Raw genomic sequence first — 20,176 nt, 5'->3', positions numbered from 1 at the left:
CGAGGTAAATACAATATAGCAAGTAAAACACTGGAATGGTAGATTTGCAGTGGAAGAATGTGTAAAGTAGAAATAGAAATAATGGCGTGCAAAGGAGCAAAATAAATAAATACAGTAGGGGAAGAGGTAGTTGTTTGGGCTAAATTATAGATGGGCTATATACAGGTGCAGTAATCTGTGAGCTGCTCTGACAGCTGGTGCTTAAAGCTAGTGAGGGAGATAAGTGTTTCCAGCTTCAGAGATTTTTGCAGTTCGTTCCAGTCATTGGCAGCAGAGAACTGGAAGGAAAGACGACCAAAGGAGGAATTGGCTTTGGGGGTGACCAGTGAGATATACCTGCTGGAACGCGTGCTATGAGTGGGTGCTGCTATGGTGACCAGTGAGCTGAGATAAGGCGGGGCTTTACCTAGCAGAGACTTGTAGATAACCTGTAGCCAGTGGGTTTGACGATGAGTATGAAGCGAGGGCCAACAAACGAGAGCGTACAGGTCGCAATGGTGGGTAGTGTATGGGGCTTTGGTGACAAAACGGATGTCACGGTGATAGACTGCATCCAGTTTATTGAGTAGAGTGTTGGAGGCTATTTTATAGATGACATCACCGAAGTCGAGGATCGGTAGGATGGTCAGTTTTACGAGGGTATGTTTGGCAGCATGAGTGAAGGATGCTTTGTTGCGATATAGGAAGCCGATTCTAGATTTAATTTTGGATTGGAGATGCTTAATGTGAGTCTGGAAGACACCTAGGTATTTGTAGTTGTCCACGTATTCTAAGTCAGAGCCGTCCAGAGTAGAGGTCGACCGATTAAATCGGAATGGCCGATTAATTAGGGCCAATTTCAAGTCTTCATAACAATCGGAAATCTGTCATTTTGGACGCCGATTTTGCCGATTATTTTTTTACACCTTTATTTAACTAGGCAAGTCAGTTAAGAACACATTCTTATTTTCAATGACAGCGTAGGAACGGTGGGTTAACTGCCTTGTTTTTAAACCTGCATATTTAGCTAAAAGAAATCCAGGTTAGCAGGCAATATTAACCAGGTGAAATTGTGTCACTTCTCTTGCGTTCATTGCACGCAGAGTCAGGGTATATGCAACAGTTTTGGCCCATTGCGAACTAATTTGCCAGAATTTTACGTAATTATGACATAACATTGAAGGTTGTGCAATGTAACAGGAATATTTAGACTGATGGATGCCACCCATTAGATAGAATACGGAACGGTTCCGTATTTCACTGAAAGAATAAATGTTTTGTTTTCGAGATGATAGTTTCCGGATTCGACCATATTAATGACCTAAGGCTCGTATTTCTGTGTGTTATTATGTTATAATTAAGTCTATGATTTGATAGAGCAGTCTGATTGAGCGATGGTGGGCCCCAGCAGGCTCGTAAGCATTCATTCAAACAGCACTTTCGTGCGTTTTGCCAGCAGCTCTGCTGTTTATGAATTCAAGCCTATCAACTCCCGAGATTAGGCTGGTGTAACCGATGTGAAATGGCTAGCTAGTTAGCGGGGTGCGCGCTAATAGCGTTTCAAACGTCACTCGCTCTGAGACTTGGAGTAGTTGTTCCCCTTGCTCTGCTTGGGTAACGCTGCTTCGAGGGTTGCTGTTGTCGATGTGTTCCTGGTTCGAGCCCAGGTAGCGGCGAGGAGAGGGATGGAAGCTATACTGTTACACTGGCAATAATAAAGTGCCTATAAGAACATCCAATAGTCAAAGGTATATGAAATACAAATCGTATAGAGAGAAATAGTCCTATAATTCCTATAATAACTACAACCTAAAACATCTTACCTGGGAATATTGAAAACTCATGTTAAAGGTGAAATAAAAAAATAAAAAATAAAAAAAGGGAACCACCAGCTTTCATATGTTCTCATGTTCTGAGCAAGGAACTTAAACGCTAGCTTTCTTACATGGCACATATTGCACTTTTACTTTCTTCTCCAACACTTTGTTTTTGCATTATTTAAACCAAATTGAACATGTTTCATTATTTATTTGAGGCTAAATTGATTTTATTGATGTATTTATTATATTAAGTTAAAATAAGTGTTCATTCAGTATTGTGGTAATTGTCATTATTACAAATACATTTATTTTTATTTTTTTAATCGGACGATTAATCGGTATCGTCTTTTTTGGTCCTCCAATAATCCGTATCGGCGTTGAAAAATCATAATCGGTCGACCTCTAGTCCAGAGTAGTGATGCTGGACGGGCGAGCAGGTGCGGGCAGTGATCGGTTGAAGAGCATGCATTTAGTTTTACTTGCATTTAAGAGCAGTTGGAGGCCACAGAAAGAGAGTTGTATGGCATTGAAGCTTGTCTGGAGGTTAGTTAACACAGTGTCCAAAGAAGAGCCAGAAGTATACAGAATGGTGTCGTCTGCGTAGAGGTGTATCAGAGAATCACCAGCAGCAAGAGCAACATCATTGATATATACAGAGAAGAGAGTCGGTCCGAGGATTGAACCCTGTGGCACCCCCATAGAGACTGGCAGAGGACCGGACAACAGGCCCTCCGATTTGACACACTGAACTCTATCAGGGAAGTAGTTGGTAAACCAGGCGAGGCAATCATTTGAGAAACCTATGCTGTTGAGTCTGCCAATAAGAATGTGGTGATTGACAAGAGTCGAAAGCCTTGGCCAGGTCGATGAATACGGCTGCGCAGTAATGTCTCTTATCGATGGCGGTTATGATGTCGTTTAGGACATTGAGCGTGGCTGAAGTGCACCCATGACCAGCTCTGAAACCAGATTGCATAGCGGAGAAGGTACGGTGGGATTCGAAATGGTCGGTAATCTGTTTGTTAATTTGGCTTTCGAAGACCTTAGAAAGACAGGGTAGGATAGATATAGGTCTGTAGCAGTTTGGGTCTAGAGTGTCACCCCCTTTGAAGAAGGGGATGACCGCGCCAGCTTTCCAATCTTTGGGAATCTCAGACGATACGAAAGAGAGGGTGAACAGGATAGTAATAGGGGTTACAACAATTTCGGCAGATAATCTTAGAAAGTGAGGGTCCAGATTGTCTAGTCCAGTTGATACATACACAGCCACGGAGGGATATAATTAATACACAGCACTATCTCCTGAGGCACGTGTGCTCTCTGCTGGCAAAAAAGGCTAATTGCACGTGTGTTTGCTTATATTCCAAGTTCATAGGTGGTACTGTTACACTTTTAGCTAATGCACACACTTCCGAGTATAGAAGAAGAAGATGCAGCGCATGACCGGAATAAGTACGTCACAGGGTTAGTAATGCCGCGTTCAAAACAACTGGGAATTGGGAAAAATACGTGGTCAAATCATGACTTCTGTGATCTTCAGGTCGGAACACTAGAGAGAGGCCAGAGTTCTGGGGTTGAAATTTCGAACTCCATGACTGTTTACATTTATTTTCAACAGTCGGAGATCGTTTTTCCCGAGTTCCCAGTTGTTTTCAACGCACTGAAGTTACAGATTTCCGAGTTACTTTGATTGCGGCATTATACGAACCTGAGTGCGTCACACAATTATAGTCGTTATGGCAGCCCATGCTAGTGAGCTTGAAATTGCTAAGAAAAATTTAACAGAAGCAATTGGTGATAATGTCAAACAGTAAGTATGCTACCGTTGGTTTATGTTGTCCTTACACGGTATGTTTGTTTTACTTTCCTATTTCGCAAGTTGGTTTAAACGAATAGATAGCAAAGCTAGCTAACGTTAACTGTCTGCAAACGGCTATGCAGTGACCAGTGTAACCTTAACGTTAGCTAGCTTACTGAATGTTTATTTCCTCAATTGTATATCTTTTAAAGTTACTGGGCGAACTTGAAACTGTGGTTCAAACAGAAGATAAGCAAGGAAGAGTTTGACATCGAGGCTCGTCGCCTTTTGGCACAAGACAACGGTTAGTGCAGATATTATTCGACATTATCTGTTTCTATGTGTTGGACCTAGCTGGTCCGTGGAGCCCTTCATCTTTCCATTAACCTCATTTTTAGTGACTGGCTTCATTATACTTTTGTTACTCACCAAAGTCAAGATGTTACTAGAGTGCTGATGAACTTTTCTCTGAATTAGCGAGCTGTCGTTTCGTTAATCCAAAATATGTATTGTGAGCACTTTATTTACCGCCACTGGCCATGCGTCCGATCTGCACAACGACCTGACACACGTGCATGGCCCAGAGCTACAGTTCAATGCAAAAAAAGAAACCATTTCAAAGCTAACTCTCCCAATTTCCCCCCCTCTCAGTTCATGTCCACAATGACTTTCTCCTGGCCATTCTCACTCGCTGTCAGATCATCATCTCCACACCAGGTAGGTTTTCCAATGTAGAATGTATCAATATCTTAATTGATACAGTTTCGTCACATCTGTATTTTTTTATTTTACCTTTAGTTAACTAGGCAAGTCAGTTAAAAACAAATTGTTTTAATTGACGGCCTAGGAACAGCCCGTGTTAACTCAGGGATTTGATCTTGCAACCTTTCGTAACTAGTCCAACACTCTAGGTTTGTTCCTTGACCACAAACCTGACTGCAACCTCCTTCTCTTTTCCAGAGGGTGCTGGATCTTTGCAATGGGCAGGTGGCCCAGCCTCCAAGCCTGGCAAGCCCGCCAAAGGAAAGAAGAAGTTCTCCTCCAGACAGAAATTTGATGTGAGTTGTTAATAATAATTTATTAATTTTGTAAAGTGTTTTTCATTATCAAGTATAATCTCAGTGCATAAAATAGAATAGGGGGGAAATAGATAGATATATCTCTAATGAAAGCAACAATCAGTCTAGGAAGAACGGTAGGCCAGCCGATAGAGATTAGTCTTAAGGCTTGCTTTAAAAGCAGTCTGAATGTGTGGGTATAATTTGTGGAATGTTCCAACAGGAATCTGTTCCAAAAACTTTGAAGTACAAGGTTGCCAACAAATGCATACAAAGTAGCATGATCAATTCACCTAACGTTAGCTAAATAGCTGCCGAATAGGCATCAACTCATCACGTAGCTTATTCTTAATGTTTGTCAATAGGCTACCAGAGTGAGGACATACATTTTTCAGAATAAACATGGTGAGTGAAAAAAAATTAATTAATTAGCCCACTCCCTACCCGGTATCATATTCTGCCGCTATACAACTTTATATGCGTTATTTGTTGGCAACCTGGTTATTTACGAAGTTTTTGGAACAGATTCCTGTTGGAACGTTCTACAAATTATACCCACCCCCCTAAACAGCCCTAAGATTATCTGGAAGTTCCATAGGAGTGGTGCGTGGGAGGAAAGGCCACAGTCACCCATTGTGTGGAGCCTGGTCCTAGGGGCATGGTCCTAGGAGTAGTTTGGTGTTGCTAGAACGTAGGGTGCGTGGAAGTTCATAGAGGGAATGTAGGTCAGACAGGTAGGTGGGTCTGATGTCATTTAGGGCTTTGTAGACAAGGAGGATTATTTTATATTAAATTCTTTGAGGAACAGGTAGCCAGTGGAGATAAGCAGGAATGGGATTGATATGGGTAAACTTGTTTTGTTTGTCGGAATCCATAACACACGTGTAACAAATGTGATCATACTTCCTAATTTTCTTCCGTAGTGTTTATAAAGAATATTGTTGCCCTTGCATAATGGGAGGTGGCAATAATATATGGTTTAGATCATTTTTCTGTTGAAGTATATTGCTGTGTGTGTGACCCGTTGCATCTTCAGCATCGTTTCCAGCCCCAGAACCCTCTGAGTGCAGCCCAGCCCTTTAGCCCGCGGGAGGCGGGGGGTGAGGAGGACGAACTGAAACTTAGTGCCCATACCTTGCTGCTGCCCACCCGTGGCCAGCTGGAGGCCCGCATGATGGTCACCGCCTTCGAGCTGGGCCTGGACAACGTCATGGAGGACGCTGTCAGCACCATGATCCACGCTGTGGAGGTATGTGTGCGCGATACTGGTACAAGATATGAGAAGGGTTGTAGAGTTCATGTTTTCAGTCTAGGGCTTTATCCCAATTTCCCCCCTCCCTTAACCGTCCCCATCGTTTGAGTGTCCCTCGGTGGGGGAGTATCCCTCAAATGGAGCAACTAGTGGTAGGGAGAGATATCATAACACTAGGAAATGGGACATCTCTACATCATTGGCACACAGCAGAAACCGCCAAAGGATTGTTTACCACGCAATTCATTGACGTCGAGCCTTGTTTATCACAATGCCTGGCGACAGGTAGCCTAGTGGTTAGAGCATTGGGTCAGTAACCAAAAGGTTGCTGGATCGAATCCCTGAGCTGACAAGGTTAAAATCTGTAATTTTGCCCCTGAGCAAGATAGTTGTTCATGGGCAGTTAACTGACTTGCCTGGTTAAATAAAATAAATAAGTAGCTTTTTTTATTTTTACATTTCTCATGCAGCATATGTTCTTACCATATGAGCAACAAATGAAAGTACTGCAAAACAATGTGCCCTAATGTACATATCTTCTGGCTTTGGTTCAATGTGGAGTAGTACTGAAGTAGGACTTTAATTCCATAATAACAGTTTGACAAGTAACAGTCGCATTTTCTTCACTGTCATTTTCTGTAATTTCTTGGGGATTAATGGTTAACCAGTGGAAGTAATTAAAACTACTGTTTTGAATTAATATTTATACCAAACATTTGTGTCCATATAGAGATTTTGTACAAAGCTTCACATCCATAGAATATATATATATATATTTTTCATCCTGCACTACACATAAGTAAGAAAAGAGTTAGCTACGTTACTTCAGCTACATTGCATGACAAATATCGTCAATCTCCAACGTTACTACGAGGAAGATCAATGATTTGAATTTGATTTTTAATTTTTTTTAATGACGAAGGCAAGCTTACAAAAATTGTTTATTAAATTTGGGGTAAATGCTTAAGCTAGATTCTTTACATCCACCGGATTTCACAAGGTGACAACCTGGTTTGCTCAGGAGTCCCTAACGCATTAAACACCATGAATTACATTCATACACATGTCAAACACCATATAGCTAGCTATAGTTGCTCCTATTCTTCCCTGCAGATCCCCTCAAGCTCTGTCAGGTTGGATGGGGGGGTGTCACTGTACAGCTATTTTCAGGTCTCCAGAGATGTTCAGTCGGGTTCAAGTCTGGGCTTTGGCTGGGCCACTCAAGGACATTGAGAGACTTGTCCCGAAGCCACCCCTTGTCTTGGCTGTGTGCTTAGGGTCATTGTCCTGTTGGAAGGCGCCAGTCTGAGGTCCCAACTTGCTCCATAGCGCTTTTCATCAAGGAGCTCTCTGTACTTTGCTCCGTTCATCTTTCCCTCGATCCTGACTAGTCCCACAGTCCCTGCCGCTGAAAAACACCGTAGGGATGGTGTGAGATTTCCTCCAGACGTGACGCTTGGCATTCAGGCCAAAGAGTTCAATTTTGGTTTCATCAGGCCAGAGAATCTTGCTTCTCATGGTCTGAGAGTCTTTTAGGTGCCTTTTGGCAAACTCCAAGCGGGCTGTCATTTAATTTTTATTTTATTTAACTAGGCAAGTCAGTTAAGAACAAATTCTTATTTACAATGACGGCCTAGGAACAGTGGGTTAAATGTCTTGCTCAGGGGCACAACGGCAGATTTTTACTTTGTCAGCTCGGCGATTCGATCTAGCAACCTTTCGGTTACTGGTCCAACGCTCTAACCACTAGGCTACCTGCCGCCCCGTCATGTGCCTTTTACTGAGGAGTGCCTTCCGACTGGCCACTCAACTATAAAGGCCTGATTGGTGGAATGCTGCAGAGATGGTTGTCCTTCTGGAAGGTTCTCACATCTCCACAGAGGAACTCTAGAGCTCGGTCAGAGAGACCATTGGGTTCTTGGTCACCTCCCTGACCAAGGCCCTTCTCCCACCGATTGCTCAGTTTGGCAGTGCGGACAGATCTAGGAAGAGTCTTGGTGGTTCCAAACTGCTTCCATTATAGAATGCCTCTGTGTTCTTGGGGATCTTCAATGATGCAGATATGTTTTGGTACCCTTCCTCAGATCTGTGCATTGACACAATCCTGTCTCAAAGCTCATGGAATGGTTTTTCTCTGACATGCACTGTCAACTGTGGGACCTTGTATAGACAGGTGTGTGCCTTTTGCAAATCATGTCCAATCAATTGAATTTACCATAGGTGGACTCCAAACAAGTTGTAGAAACATCTCAAGGATGATCAGTTGAAACAGGATAAACCTGAGCTCAATTTCGAGTCTCATAGCAAAGGGTCTGAATACTTATTTAAATAAGGTATTTCAGTTTTTATTAAATTAGCAAATATTTCTTAACCTGTTTTTGCTTTGTCATTATGTGGTATTGTGTGTAGATTGAGAAATATTTTATTTAACCCATTTTAGAATAAGGCTGTAATGTAACAATTTGGAAAAAGGGAAGGGGTCTGAATACATTCCGAATGCACTGTAGCTTGATAAATAGCAATTTTCATAAGTTAACTGACAAAAATATGCATAATTGTTTTTCTACATTAACTAATATATTCCTCTTAACTACCTTTTTTTGCATGATTTGTTATGAAGTTATAATTACTTACATTTGCTTCCATCCAAGTATTTTTTGGGGGGGGAGTTTTGGAAGCAACTCCAGCCTTGTGAGCTTCTTGGGAGTTTTGGGAACCTCTGTCTGACTCGATAGGAAGTCTGCATCTCTCTTCGCTTTGTTTGGAAGGCCAACTGGAGGGCTGAAAAGCCACTACGCCTCGCTCAAAGTTGAATTTGGATACCACTCTGACTCGATGGGTCTCGCAGGATCGTGCAAAACTGAGGGGGGGTGTGTATTGGGATTGAACCTAGGACAGATTATTTTATGCTTTGATACATGCTTTGTCTTCCCCCTTTGTACCCCCTCAAACATCAGCAGTCCACTCAGGATTCTTTAGGTTACTACAGTAAGTAATCTAGAAGAAAAAAGAAACGCACACCTATGTAGGCGAGGTGCTGGCTAGCGGAGTAGAAAACTAGAAAATAAAGGAGAGCCGCACACTCTAGGAGCTCAGATGCAAAAATATTTAATTACCAACGTTTCGACAGGCAAGCTGTCTTCATCAGGGTACAATCACAGACACTGCGGGATGACTCGTTTATATATAGTGTCAAGACACACAGGTGTCTGTAATCATGGCCAACAGTGGCCTAATATCATTGGTTAATTACTCATATTAAAACGGCATAGAATGAGCAACATACAATTAATACAAATGGATAGCATACGATCATAGACACACTAAAGACCACACAAGCCTACAAACAACCACAATGGCAAAGTCACAACAATCACAACAATCACAAGAATGGCTTCAGATCAAAGTCCACATTAAGACCGAAGGGAGCAAAGGTCTTTAAATTAAATATCCAAGCAGCCTCTCGTCTTAACAATAAATTATCAAGGTCACCCCCTCTCCTAGGGAGGGTGACATGTTCGATGCCAATATAACGCAAAGATGAAATCGAGTGGCCTGCCTCCAAAAAGTGGGCCGCAACTGGGTAGGTCAAGTTTTTGCACCTAATGGTGCTACGATGCTCTGAGATACGTACTTTTAATTCACGCTTTGTTTTACCCACAATTTTTACCACAAGGACAAGTTATGAGATAAATAACTGCCTTAGTGGAGCACGTAATAACACCTTTGATTGGGATCGATGTCCCTGTTTGTGGATGTTTAAAGGATCTGCATTTATAAGTGCCATTGCATTGGGCACAGCCATTACACTTATAATTACCATCCAATAGGGGCGCAAATAGACGTTGTTCAGGAATATCTTGGGGGGTTAAATCAGAGTGTACCAATTGGTCTCGGAGATTTCTGCCCCGCGAAAATACGACCAAGGGAAGGTCAGAAAGTCTCTGTAATGTGTTATCATCGGATTTAAGAATATGCCAATGTTTGTGAACGATTCCCTTAATTTGTTCAGAGCGCTTTGAATAGCGGGTAGTTAAAATGCAAGAATGCGTCTTTTTGCGAGACTGCCCTTGAAAAAGGTCATGTCTCGTTTTGTTTTGAATTTTCTCAATGGCATTATTAATCTGATCATTTTTGTACCCCCTCTCCTTGAACTTTCTTTGCGTCTCAGCCATATTTCTGTCGAAATCTGATTGTTTTTTGCAAATTCTTTTGATTCGACAGAATTGGCTGTAGGGCAAACTATTTTTCAAGGGAAGTGGGTGACAACTGTCAGCCCTCAACAAACTGTTACGATCAGTAGGTTTCCTGTAAAGATCAGTGTATAGAACATTATTTTCACACAAGATCAGAAGATCAAGAAAACTGATTTGACGTGTATCAGATTGCATAGTAAATCTCAAATGTTCAGAACAGGAGTTAAGAAAATCATGGAACGCCTGGAGCTGTTTTACATCACCCCTCCATAGAACAAAAATATCATCAATATACCGTTTCCAAATAATGATGTTAGGCAAGAAAACATTTTTGAGAGGATTGAAAATAGACTGTTTCTCCATGTAACCAACATACAAATTAGCATAGTTAGGAGCCATGGGGGATCCCATAGCAGTACCCTTCGTCTGAATAAAGAAATCATTTAGAAACATGAAATAGTTGTGTGTAAGTACTATTTCAGCCAATGTTATAATGCATTCACTGGAAGGTAGTTTATTGGGGTCACGTTGCAGAAGAAAATGTTCCATAGCTTCAATACCGCCCTCGTGAGGAATATTAGTGTATAACGACTCAACATCAAAAGTAACTAACAATGTGTTCTCAGGGAGAGGATCAAGAGATTCTATGATAGAGATCATACTGCTGGTGTCCTTTACAAAGGAGGGGAGCTGTTCTGCGAGTGGTCTAATAAAAAAATCAACAAAAGTAGAAAGAGGGGCCGTTACTGCATCAATGCCCGCTACAATAGGGCGCCCTGGAGGTTTAGTAACATTCTTATGTAATTTCGGCAAAGTATAAAAAGTGGCAAATTTTGGGTGTTGAATAGCCAAAAAGTCATGTTCTTTTTTGGTTATCTGACCACAACCTAAATACCCATCTAGGACAGTTAAGATAGTATTCTGAAATTGAGAAGTGGGATCACTTCTGAGTTTCTTGTAAAAGGTGTTATCAAGCAGCTGTCTGTGACACTCATTTACATAAGCTGCCCTATCCATAAGTACAACCGACCCACCCTTGTCAGCAGGACGAATAAGGACTGAGGTATCGGATTGTAAATCAAGCAACGCGTGTTTTTCATCCTTATGTAAATTGTGGAAAGATTTGGACTCCTGTTTGTTCTTAAGGAGTTGCGCAACATCTTTTTCAACAAGTCTACAATATGTCTCGATAGAGTGATTGCGATTGGTAGGAGGTATAAAATAACTCTTGCCTCTAAAAGGAGTCAGAGTATGTGCAGGTGAGCAATATACAGGTTCAATAGAAATATCAGGATCAGGGGAGCTAAAGTATTCCCTTAAACGGATGTTTCTAAAAAACTTAAACATGTCTACCTTAACATCAAAGTCGTTGCACTGGGTCGTAGGCACAAAAGATAACCCTTTATTAAGCAAAGAGACATGGGCAGGGCTCAATATCTTGCTTGATAAATTGAAAACACTCAGTCCCGTGGGTTCTGGGACCGTGTGAACGGTCTCCTCTGCCTCTGATAGTCGTTTCTTCTTACCCCGTCGGGTGCGGCATCTCGTCCATGTGCGTGCCTGCGGCCACCTCCGCCCTTCCGTCCGTCCAGTCTCTCGTTGAATAAAAAACGACCACTGGAAGCCGATGAGGCGCTGGTTGTAGAGTGTTGATCAGACGGGTGGATCGAAGTAAGCGGCATCCCTCCTGCGCCTGCCATGGAGAGGAGGAGCAGGACCTCCCTTGTCAGGGTTTCTCCAGAAGTAGACTTTATCCTCGGCCTTGTCTTTTTTGTCTTGGTTGAATTTCTTGATTTTAAGTTCCTTTATTTCTGTAGACAACTTGTCCTGGAGCGCTTGGTTAGTTTTCATCAGTTCATTGAATATGCCATCATCATTAACAGCTATTTGTAGAGCTGTGCGTTTGTCTTTAATCGTGTTATCCATTTCACTAAAATCCTTTTTCAACTGGTCAACAATTAATGTCATTAAATCAATAGAGCATTTGTTCAGGATGGCACACCAGCGCTCACAGAAATCATCTGTGCGCTGTCCCAATGATGGTTCTTTTTGCCACCTGAGTCCCCGTGGAATAATGCCTTGACGCACATAATCACTAAGAGTGACTATATGTAGATGCGTTCTCGTCTGGCGCATTCTTGTGATTGTTGTGATTGTTGTGACTTTGCCATTGTGGTTGTTTGTAGGCTTGTGTGGTCTTTAGTGTGTCTATGATCGTATGCTATCCATTTGTATTAATTGTATGTTGCTCATTCTATGCCGTTTTAATATGAGTAATTAACCAATGATATTAGGCCACTGTTGGCCATGATTACAGACACCTGTGTGTCTTGACACTATATATAAACGAGTCATCCCGCAGTGTCTGTGATTGTACCCTGATGAAGACAGCTTGCCTGTCGAAACGTTGGTAATTAAATATTTTTGCATCTGAGCTCCTAGAGCAGGGGTGTCAAACTCATTTCGCATCGTGGGCCACATACGGCCTAGGGAGATGTCAAGTGGGCCGGACCATTAAAATTATACCATACTCTGCTATAAATAACCAAAATATCATGTCTTTCCTTTGTTTTGGTGTAAAGAAGCACAAGAACATTAGGAAAATATTGAAATTTAATGAACTATCCTTTTACAAAACATTTCATGAAACACCTCATATTTCCTTAGAAAAATGTGCAATTTACTTTTATCATTCACAAATATGCATTGCAACTGATCCCACTGATTGTACAAAGGCACAAAACTTTAATTGGTACTGAAAAATATAGTAATGCACTTTAAGATTAAATGAGACTTTTAAAGAAAGGAATTTTTAAACCACTTACACATACGCATATAAAATCTAAATGTAATCCCTGCGTACACCTTACAAACTAAGGAGAGTGATTTTAAATGTGTAATGAAGAAAGTGTTCGCCTGTCCTGTAAATCTGTAAACTTCATACATGAAACATACATACACATACAATACATACTGAAAATTTATGGAGTTGTATGAACAGTAGAATTCCATCACACAACTTTTGTTTTGAAGCTGCTGACTAACATTAAAGTGCACATTTTTTAAATCACCACAGTAAGGATTCATCTTCACAGAGCTGTATTCTTTCAATGCAAACAGTATCTAAGGCAGCATTTTAAAGGTGTTAGTCTAGTCTGGACTTGTATTTGTTCCTGAAACTTGGCATCTTTTGGCCTGTACAAGTGCATCAACACCAGGTGTCATGTCCTGACTAGCTGTCACTTTCAGAATGTCATTTAAGTGCTTGTTTGTGAGCCTTGAACGCATTTTTGTTTTATTGATATTCATCACTGAGAAAATTTGTTCATAAAGGTAGGTTGTCCCAAACATGCACAAAATTTTAGCAGCCAGGGCTGTTAATTTGGGGTACCCTGGTAGTAGATACTGATAAAATCTGTCCAGACCTACCTAGCAACTAGGTAGCTGGCTTTTACCGCTGCTTCACTGACTTCTCGGCTCTGGATGAAAGTTGACTGCTGTTTCCTCAGACCCGCCAGCAATTCGTTAATCTTATCTCTTCTCAGTTGTCCTTGCAAGCCGTCATATTTTTCGCTGTGATGAGTCTCGTAGTGGCGTCGAATATTATATTCCTTCAATACCGAAACTTGTTGCAAACACACCAAGCACGGAGGTTTTCCGTGCATCTCTGTAAATAAATAGGACGTGGTCCATTTTTCTTTGAAAATTCTACACTCCTTATCTACTTTTCTCCGTTTGGATAACGACATTTTGGCTAATGAGGGTGTAGCGGAGAGGTAGAGACCAAGGTATTAACAACGTCGTAACAAGCAGCAGATGGCGCATTGATACCGTCTGCTGTTTTCAGTCTGTCTCAGTGATGCGGCTTGTCTTCTACTCTGATGGAAAGAGTGCGCCCCTTAGCGGATAATCCATGAATTGCAGCGAATTAAAAATATTAATTCCATGTCTTTTATGCATTTTTTCCACTTTCAAATTATCCTGCGGGCCTGATCGAACCTCCTTGGGGGCCGGTTCCGGCCCGCGGGCCGTATGTTTGACACCCCTGTCCTAGAGTGTGCGGCTCTACTACAGTAAGTAACCTGTTGTCCCTCCACTACCACAGAACCACCTGAAGGATGTGCTGACTGCCGTGGTGTCCAGGAGGAAGGCCTACCGGCTGCGTGACGGACACTTCCCCTACGCCTTCGGCAGTCATGTCACCCCACAGCCCTACTTGAAGAACAGCCTGGCTGCCTACCAAATCATAACTGAATGGTAAGGAAGTCAGAGGTCAACTGTCTGCAGCTCTCCACTGTCATCTACCTCACATCAACTAGAAGAATGTTCAATTAAATATCTAACTATTTGTGTCAATGAATCGCAAAGAAACTGAAACGTAATTACAATGCTATTATTAGAAAATTACATCCTGGTAAGCAGCCGACTGTAGAATAAAGTGTAACCAATTGTTCTGTTCCAAGTAAACTTCCAGGGTCAACTTGAAGGGCCGTTTATAAACATCAGTAGTAGCTAGCTAAATGGTTGTTCAAACAGCATATTGTGCTGTATGTGCATGAAGCAGCAGTAGTAACAGTTAGGTGAGGCAGGAGAGCTGTCAGTACAACACCCTGCAAAAAGGATCACTGGATATAGGTCCGTCAAATAGCTATATTTTAAATTTACAAATGACAAGGTGCAAAAAGGGCAACGTAGTGCGTACTTTTTGCACCATTCTGTAAAGTTTTCTTATTATTCCTAGAGAGAACTCCTTTGCGGTGTTGGGGCCAGGCAGCATTCCCCTTTACTAATAGATGACCTTTATGCTCTTGTCACGCTCTTGACTCTATCCGTACTGACCCGCTGTCTTTCTCCTCGTCCCCCAGCCCACCTCCCAGTGCGTCTCTCCCGGCGGGCCCACCCCCTCAGGTGTCACCAGACAATACTGAGCAGCAGGCTGCTCTCCTATTGGCCTGTTCCGGTGACAGTCTCCCTGCGCCCCTCCCTCCTATCAGCATGTTTGATCTCTTGGAAGCTTTACAGGTGCGGAGATTGCAGCTTCAATTGGCTGTACCATCACATGATATACCTATAACCAAAAACATTGACATTTTAATTGATTTCCTTTTCACTTGCATTCAACAAACTCATTATTCTGTTTAATCAAAAGGCAAAGCTGAACAGAAGGTATTTATGTAAATGAATGTGAAATAAAAAATAAACTGAAACTACTTTATTGCTAATGTTTTTCTTTGATGTAGGTCCACCGGGGTGTGATGCCCTCTCACACCATGTATGCCCTGAACATGGAGCGTATCCTGTCCCGGCTGTGGCACCCAAGTCACGAGGAGCTGGAGCAGGACCGTGTGCACCGCCAACGCCACGCAGGGAAGGACGGCCTGCTTGTCAGCTGAGACACACACAGACGGTCAGGTGGACACGCAGACAGGTCGTGGTTGGGTAGGGGAGAGACAAATGGAGAGATGAACACAGTGTTGAGGCACCTATGTGGGCCCTATACCCTGCCTTGAAGCAGAGGGAGAGGATGATCTCTAAGACTGGATTAACACTCCACTAGGGGGGCTTTGCAACCAATTCACCATGCAACACAACTTTACACTAGTGTCAATAACGTTTTAGAACGCTTGGTGGAGTGTAAACCCAGCCTTGGATGCATATCGGTGTGGAAGACTCACAGATCTGTGCTGTAATGTAGAGACAGAAAGGAAGTCCCAGTGTTGTGGTATTGTCACAGACATGGCTTGTTAAGGCACTAACATGTCTACACACACAGAGCTATATCTCTCCCATAACCTCTGACCGTTTTTTAAATGCACTGTTAACAAGTTAGGGAGCATTTCTGACCTTTGGGTGAGTTTGTTATTTTGTCAGTTAATTTGTCAGTGTTACTTTTGTTGTATTTCCCACACCTCTGTGAACAAATATTGCGGCCCCTTTTTATTTTGATATTGACATGCTCTTGCAGAATTATGCCTGAACTACACTTGGGTCCTTGTTTACTGTATTTTGTCACAGCGATGCATGCATCACAGTATGTATGCAAATATGTATATATGATTTTGTATTTTTTTCACCAATCGTTTTTAATATCAGTAAAAAATGGCAAAATGAAATAAAAAATATTACACTTCTGTTAACAAAAGTTTTATTGAATAATTGTTTTCCTAATATATGTTCATAATTTGCTCATTTTTAATCTTCAATTAAAATAGATTACTATCAATGAAATAGTTTAACGTATCTATTTCTATGGTGGAATAGAAATGTCATCTTTGGGAATAGGTGTGTAGAATGTTCCCCCTCATTACTCATGTGCACTTGAGCTCCGTAAAACACCACCAGAGACTGAAGAGGAAGTGCGACACCCCACTCTTGTTTTTTTCGGTTCAATTAACTTAAGTAGGGCACCCCGCTGCTATAGAGCTTGTAGACCTAAAAAACTAATGATTTACCTCTGGTTGTTCAGCCTTGGGCAAAATTAATGGGGAAAGAATAGTTAGTCGGTTAACATGACCTTTATGAACTATGAAGCCTTTATGTGCGTTGTGGGTTTGGTCTTACATAAAAGCTTCAAAGTGTAAAAAAGCGACGTTAGCTGATGAAGATCTCATAGAACAAAATGTATAAGCCCCCCTAAACCTGTGTTTACCCCACACCTTATTTTAAGCGTTTATCCAAAAACTCACTTTTCCCGTTGGCTTTGTTCAACGAACCATAGCGGAGTTTCTGCCTACAAAAAAATGCAATTACTAATGCTCCATTTTTTTTCCAATGGTTAACGGCCTGCGTGAACCATCTTAATTTATCCACCATCTTTGGTACGACTACTAGGTCTACTACCGACCAACATTTTCAACAGGACACCGTATTTTAGGCACACTTTCGCGAATCCTACCTCTTTTCCTAACCATAACCTGCTACGTTAATTCTCCTAACCTGCAACGAAAAAGTAACTTGGGTATCAAAGTGCCGTGAAAAGAGTGTTTACAACACCCATCCGTCATAGACAAGGTAGCTGCTCACAGAGCTCTCTTGCCATATATGGCTTGCTTGCTGCTCATTTCCGACACGATGTTGTCCAATCGTTTGTCGAAGAGTACGGTCCACTACCAAGCGATTACACTACACAGAAGTGACTCAATGGTCTGTCTGTCCATATTTCACTGTCAACAAACATTGAATTAATTCACTGTTCATCCTAGGCTGAACTATTGAGCTATTTCCCTGTCAATTAAACGACATTGAAAACCCCCTTCTGAATAATTATAACCGCGACAATATCCTTAATAAGAAGTTTTATTCCACATATTTGTCGTTTATACATACATTTCGCATTAAAGGCATAAAAACAGTTATGATAATAATTCAGATCTAACATTTGTTATACCCCTTTCACAAAATGGTATTAATGTGTAAATGTTAAGAAAGTAAGGAAGTTGTATCAGTCCTAGTAGCCTAGCCTACACACACCTGTGAGTCAGTCCTTTCACAAGGTGTGTCAATAATGCAATGTCTCATATAGTGTTACATTGTACAACTTGTTGCTGGTGAGAAAACTCAGTGCTAGACTTGGACTATTTACATACTAGACAATTTATAGGGCAACAGGCACTGGCACTGTTTGTTGGCCTTGGCCACCACTAGCCTAATTATTCCACGAATAAGTTTATATTGTCCCCACTCTGTCAGGCGCAAAGACGAAGTAATGTATCACGCCTCTAGGAGCTGCGTTTGGTCCCATAAGGAAATGTCTCTCGCTCAAAGCGCAGTCTTTGGCCGTTCAGAACGCCTGGAGCTGCTGCGTTAATATGAGTTGGCACCCGCTGTTAACGTGGTCCATGACCTTCTGTTTGAGCAGTGCCAGTTCGTCCCGGAGCACGTTGGCAGAGGAGACCAACTCTGTGTGTTGGGTCTTCAGGTTTTTGACCCTGTCCTCCAGCCTCGAGATTCTCTCCAGTTTCCTTTTCCGGCATTTGGACGCGGCCACCCTGTTTCTCAAGCGCTTTCTCTCGGCTTTTATCCGCTCCTGGCTCTCCATGTTGATAGGAGACAGCGGAGGGGTATCGCCGCTCATCTCGGGCACCGTCTGGGGCTCCTCTTTGAATGACTGTAGCCGAGCATGATGTAGCCGTGGATGCTGGGGTGGTCGCTGGGGCTCGATGTGGGTTTGGGACGGGACGGCCGTGTAACTAGCGGAGGAGAGTCTGTCGCCGTTAAGTGCCGACGCAGAGCTGACAGCCCGACTGAAAGTGCCCAAGTTTGTGTATTCAGGTGGCTCGGGGCGCACGGTGCAGCTGTAGGGTATAGGACTGTCCGACACAGTAGATGAGGGTGCCATGTCGTTGGCAGCATTGGCTTGAGCGTCTGAGCTGCCATTGGGCATATGCTGTTGATAATGAAGCTCCGCGAGCGCCTTTACGAATCCCTCGGCAAAACCCTCTTGCTCGTCGGTGATGTTCTTGGGACAGAGGAACTGAGTTGGGGTCGGAGTCGTCAGCCCATTGCAGGACTGGATGATAAGCCTTTCCAATTCAGGGGAAGCCAGTTTTAATAATCCCACATCAGGGGATGTCAGGATGTCGATAGCTTTCGCCCGCAGATGAGGTTTAAACATTTTAGGGTCGTTGAGGTTCAGTGTCATGCTCTGCTTCAGGGTTTTCGGGTTAAACGCATGATATCCGCCCACTGCGCCTTGCTGACCATTTACAGATTCGTCATATAATGTAGCTTCCATCTTGGTGGGCATCAATTGACGGGTCTTTATCGCGAATATAATTGCTGGAATAAAAATCCAAACATCAAAGGTCGAAATTACAATAAACAATATGGAGTGATAAATTGCAATCTGATGTCCCCAATCTTTTTACAGTCTTCGGACAAGTAGTTTTCGAATTTCAACTCGGAGGACAACTCCTGATGTCCGATGTGGAAACTTTTCTTGAGACTTTATAAAATAATAGTATCAAACAAACAAAATAACTTTACTTCCTCAATCGATAGGCGTCTTTGTTTCAATTAGGATTTAAAAAATATTCGATTCGCCTATTGAAATAAGGTTTTTCTTCTCTAAGCAGATATTGTGTCTGACTCGACACAATGTAGTTTCTACCACTTCCAACGTGGAGACGAACTTTATCCACTTCTAAGCTGCTGCTATACTGAAAATAACAATGATGTCATGTATCAGGCTTCCTATTGGTTTGAGATGATGTGATGGGCGTTACTTTTTTAATGACATGCACGTTGCGTTGACAACTAGCCATATTCCCGCCTCCCGCAAAGGCTGATGGGATTAGGTAATGCAGTAAAAGGAACGTTGTCTTCTGGGATTACGTTTTGTTTTTGAATATCTTCTTACCCGCTTTATTTTGTTACCCAATCTCAGTCAGGTTGACCAGATTACCTTTTAAAATCAGTTTTCACAATATTTGCTTTCTTTCTTTTGCTCTTTGACTTTGTGGGTGAAAGCATGGAAATGTGATATACTTCTGGTGCGTGTGACAGAGTGATGGTGGGCAGGGGGTCTGTTTTGTTTTTCAGGTGATACTTTATGCCTTGGTTATGAAGGGGAATGATGATGTTCAAGTGAATATCAAATAGAACATTGTGCCTCACATTTTAAGGGGTGTTTAGAGTACAGAGTATAGGTATAACAAATAAGCAACTGTAGCAACAATGTGTTCCTTCCTACACTGTAATTACACGGTTACTACCATGCAACTACATAGCCTAGGTATTACCATTCCTGAATGTAAAGTGGAGCCAACTCTGTAACTTTATTTTTCATTATATATTTCCCCAAATAGATGTAGTCTATGGTTTATTATATTTATGACTTTCATGTGCAATATGAGTTCCAGTAGAGCTCAATGGGCTTCAAAGAGGTGCTCCTCAGTCTCAAGCAAACTGTCTGACTGATAGTGCTGGTATTGTGTCTCTGCTCGGGCCTTGCCGTGAGCTTTAACTCTGTCTGCTCACTCCTTGCAATATTCAACACATTCTATTTAACCCTGACTATAAATAAGTGGACAGACCTCAGCCACAGGCCACAAACTGAGGTTAACCCTGAAGTG

General features: G+C 42.1%; 2 protein-coding genes across 2 annotated transcripts; one reads left to right on the top strand and one right to left on the bottom strand.

The window, feature by feature from the left end:
- Positions 1–3,244: 3,244 nt before the first annotated feature.
- Positions 3,245–16,245, top strand: tada1 (transcriptional adaptor 1). Its single transcript, XM_055866324.1, has 8 exons — positions 3,245–3,609; positions 3,810–3,901; positions 4,249–4,314; positions 4,558–4,655; positions 5,692–5,904; positions 14,209–14,360; positions 14,969–15,125; positions 15,344–16,245. The coding sequence occupies exons 1-8, from the start codon at positions 3,536–3,538 to the stop codon at positions 15,494–15,496; spliced, it is 1,005 nt and encodes a 334-aa protein (XP_055722299.1). The 5' UTR covers positions 3,245–3,535; the 3' UTR covers positions 15,497–16,245.
- A 1,138-nt stretch (positions 16,246–17,383) lies between these two features.
- LOC129813791 (transcription factor Jun-like) lies at positions 17,384–19,252 on the bottom strand. Its single transcript, XM_055866325.1, has one exon. It carries the CDS (start codon positions 18,847–18,849, stop codon positions 17,884–17,886), a length of 966 nt encoding a protein of 321 aa, XP_055722300.1. The 5' UTR covers positions 18,850–19,252; the 3' UTR covers positions 17,384–17,883.
- Positions 19,253–20,176: the final 924 nt, after the last annotated feature.

This window comes from Salvelinus fontinalis, chromosome 17, assembly GCF_029448725.1.
Source record: "Salvelinus fontinalis isolate EN_2023a chromosome 17, ASM2944872v1, whole genome shotgun sequence".
Classification (NCBI taxonomy): domain Eukaryota; kingdom Metazoa; phylum Chordata; class Actinopteri; order Salmoniformes; family Salmonidae; genus Salvelinus; species Salvelinus fontinalis.
The sequence above is the reverse complement of the archived record's forward strand: the minus strand, read 5'-3'. Positions and strand labels throughout refer to the sequence as shown.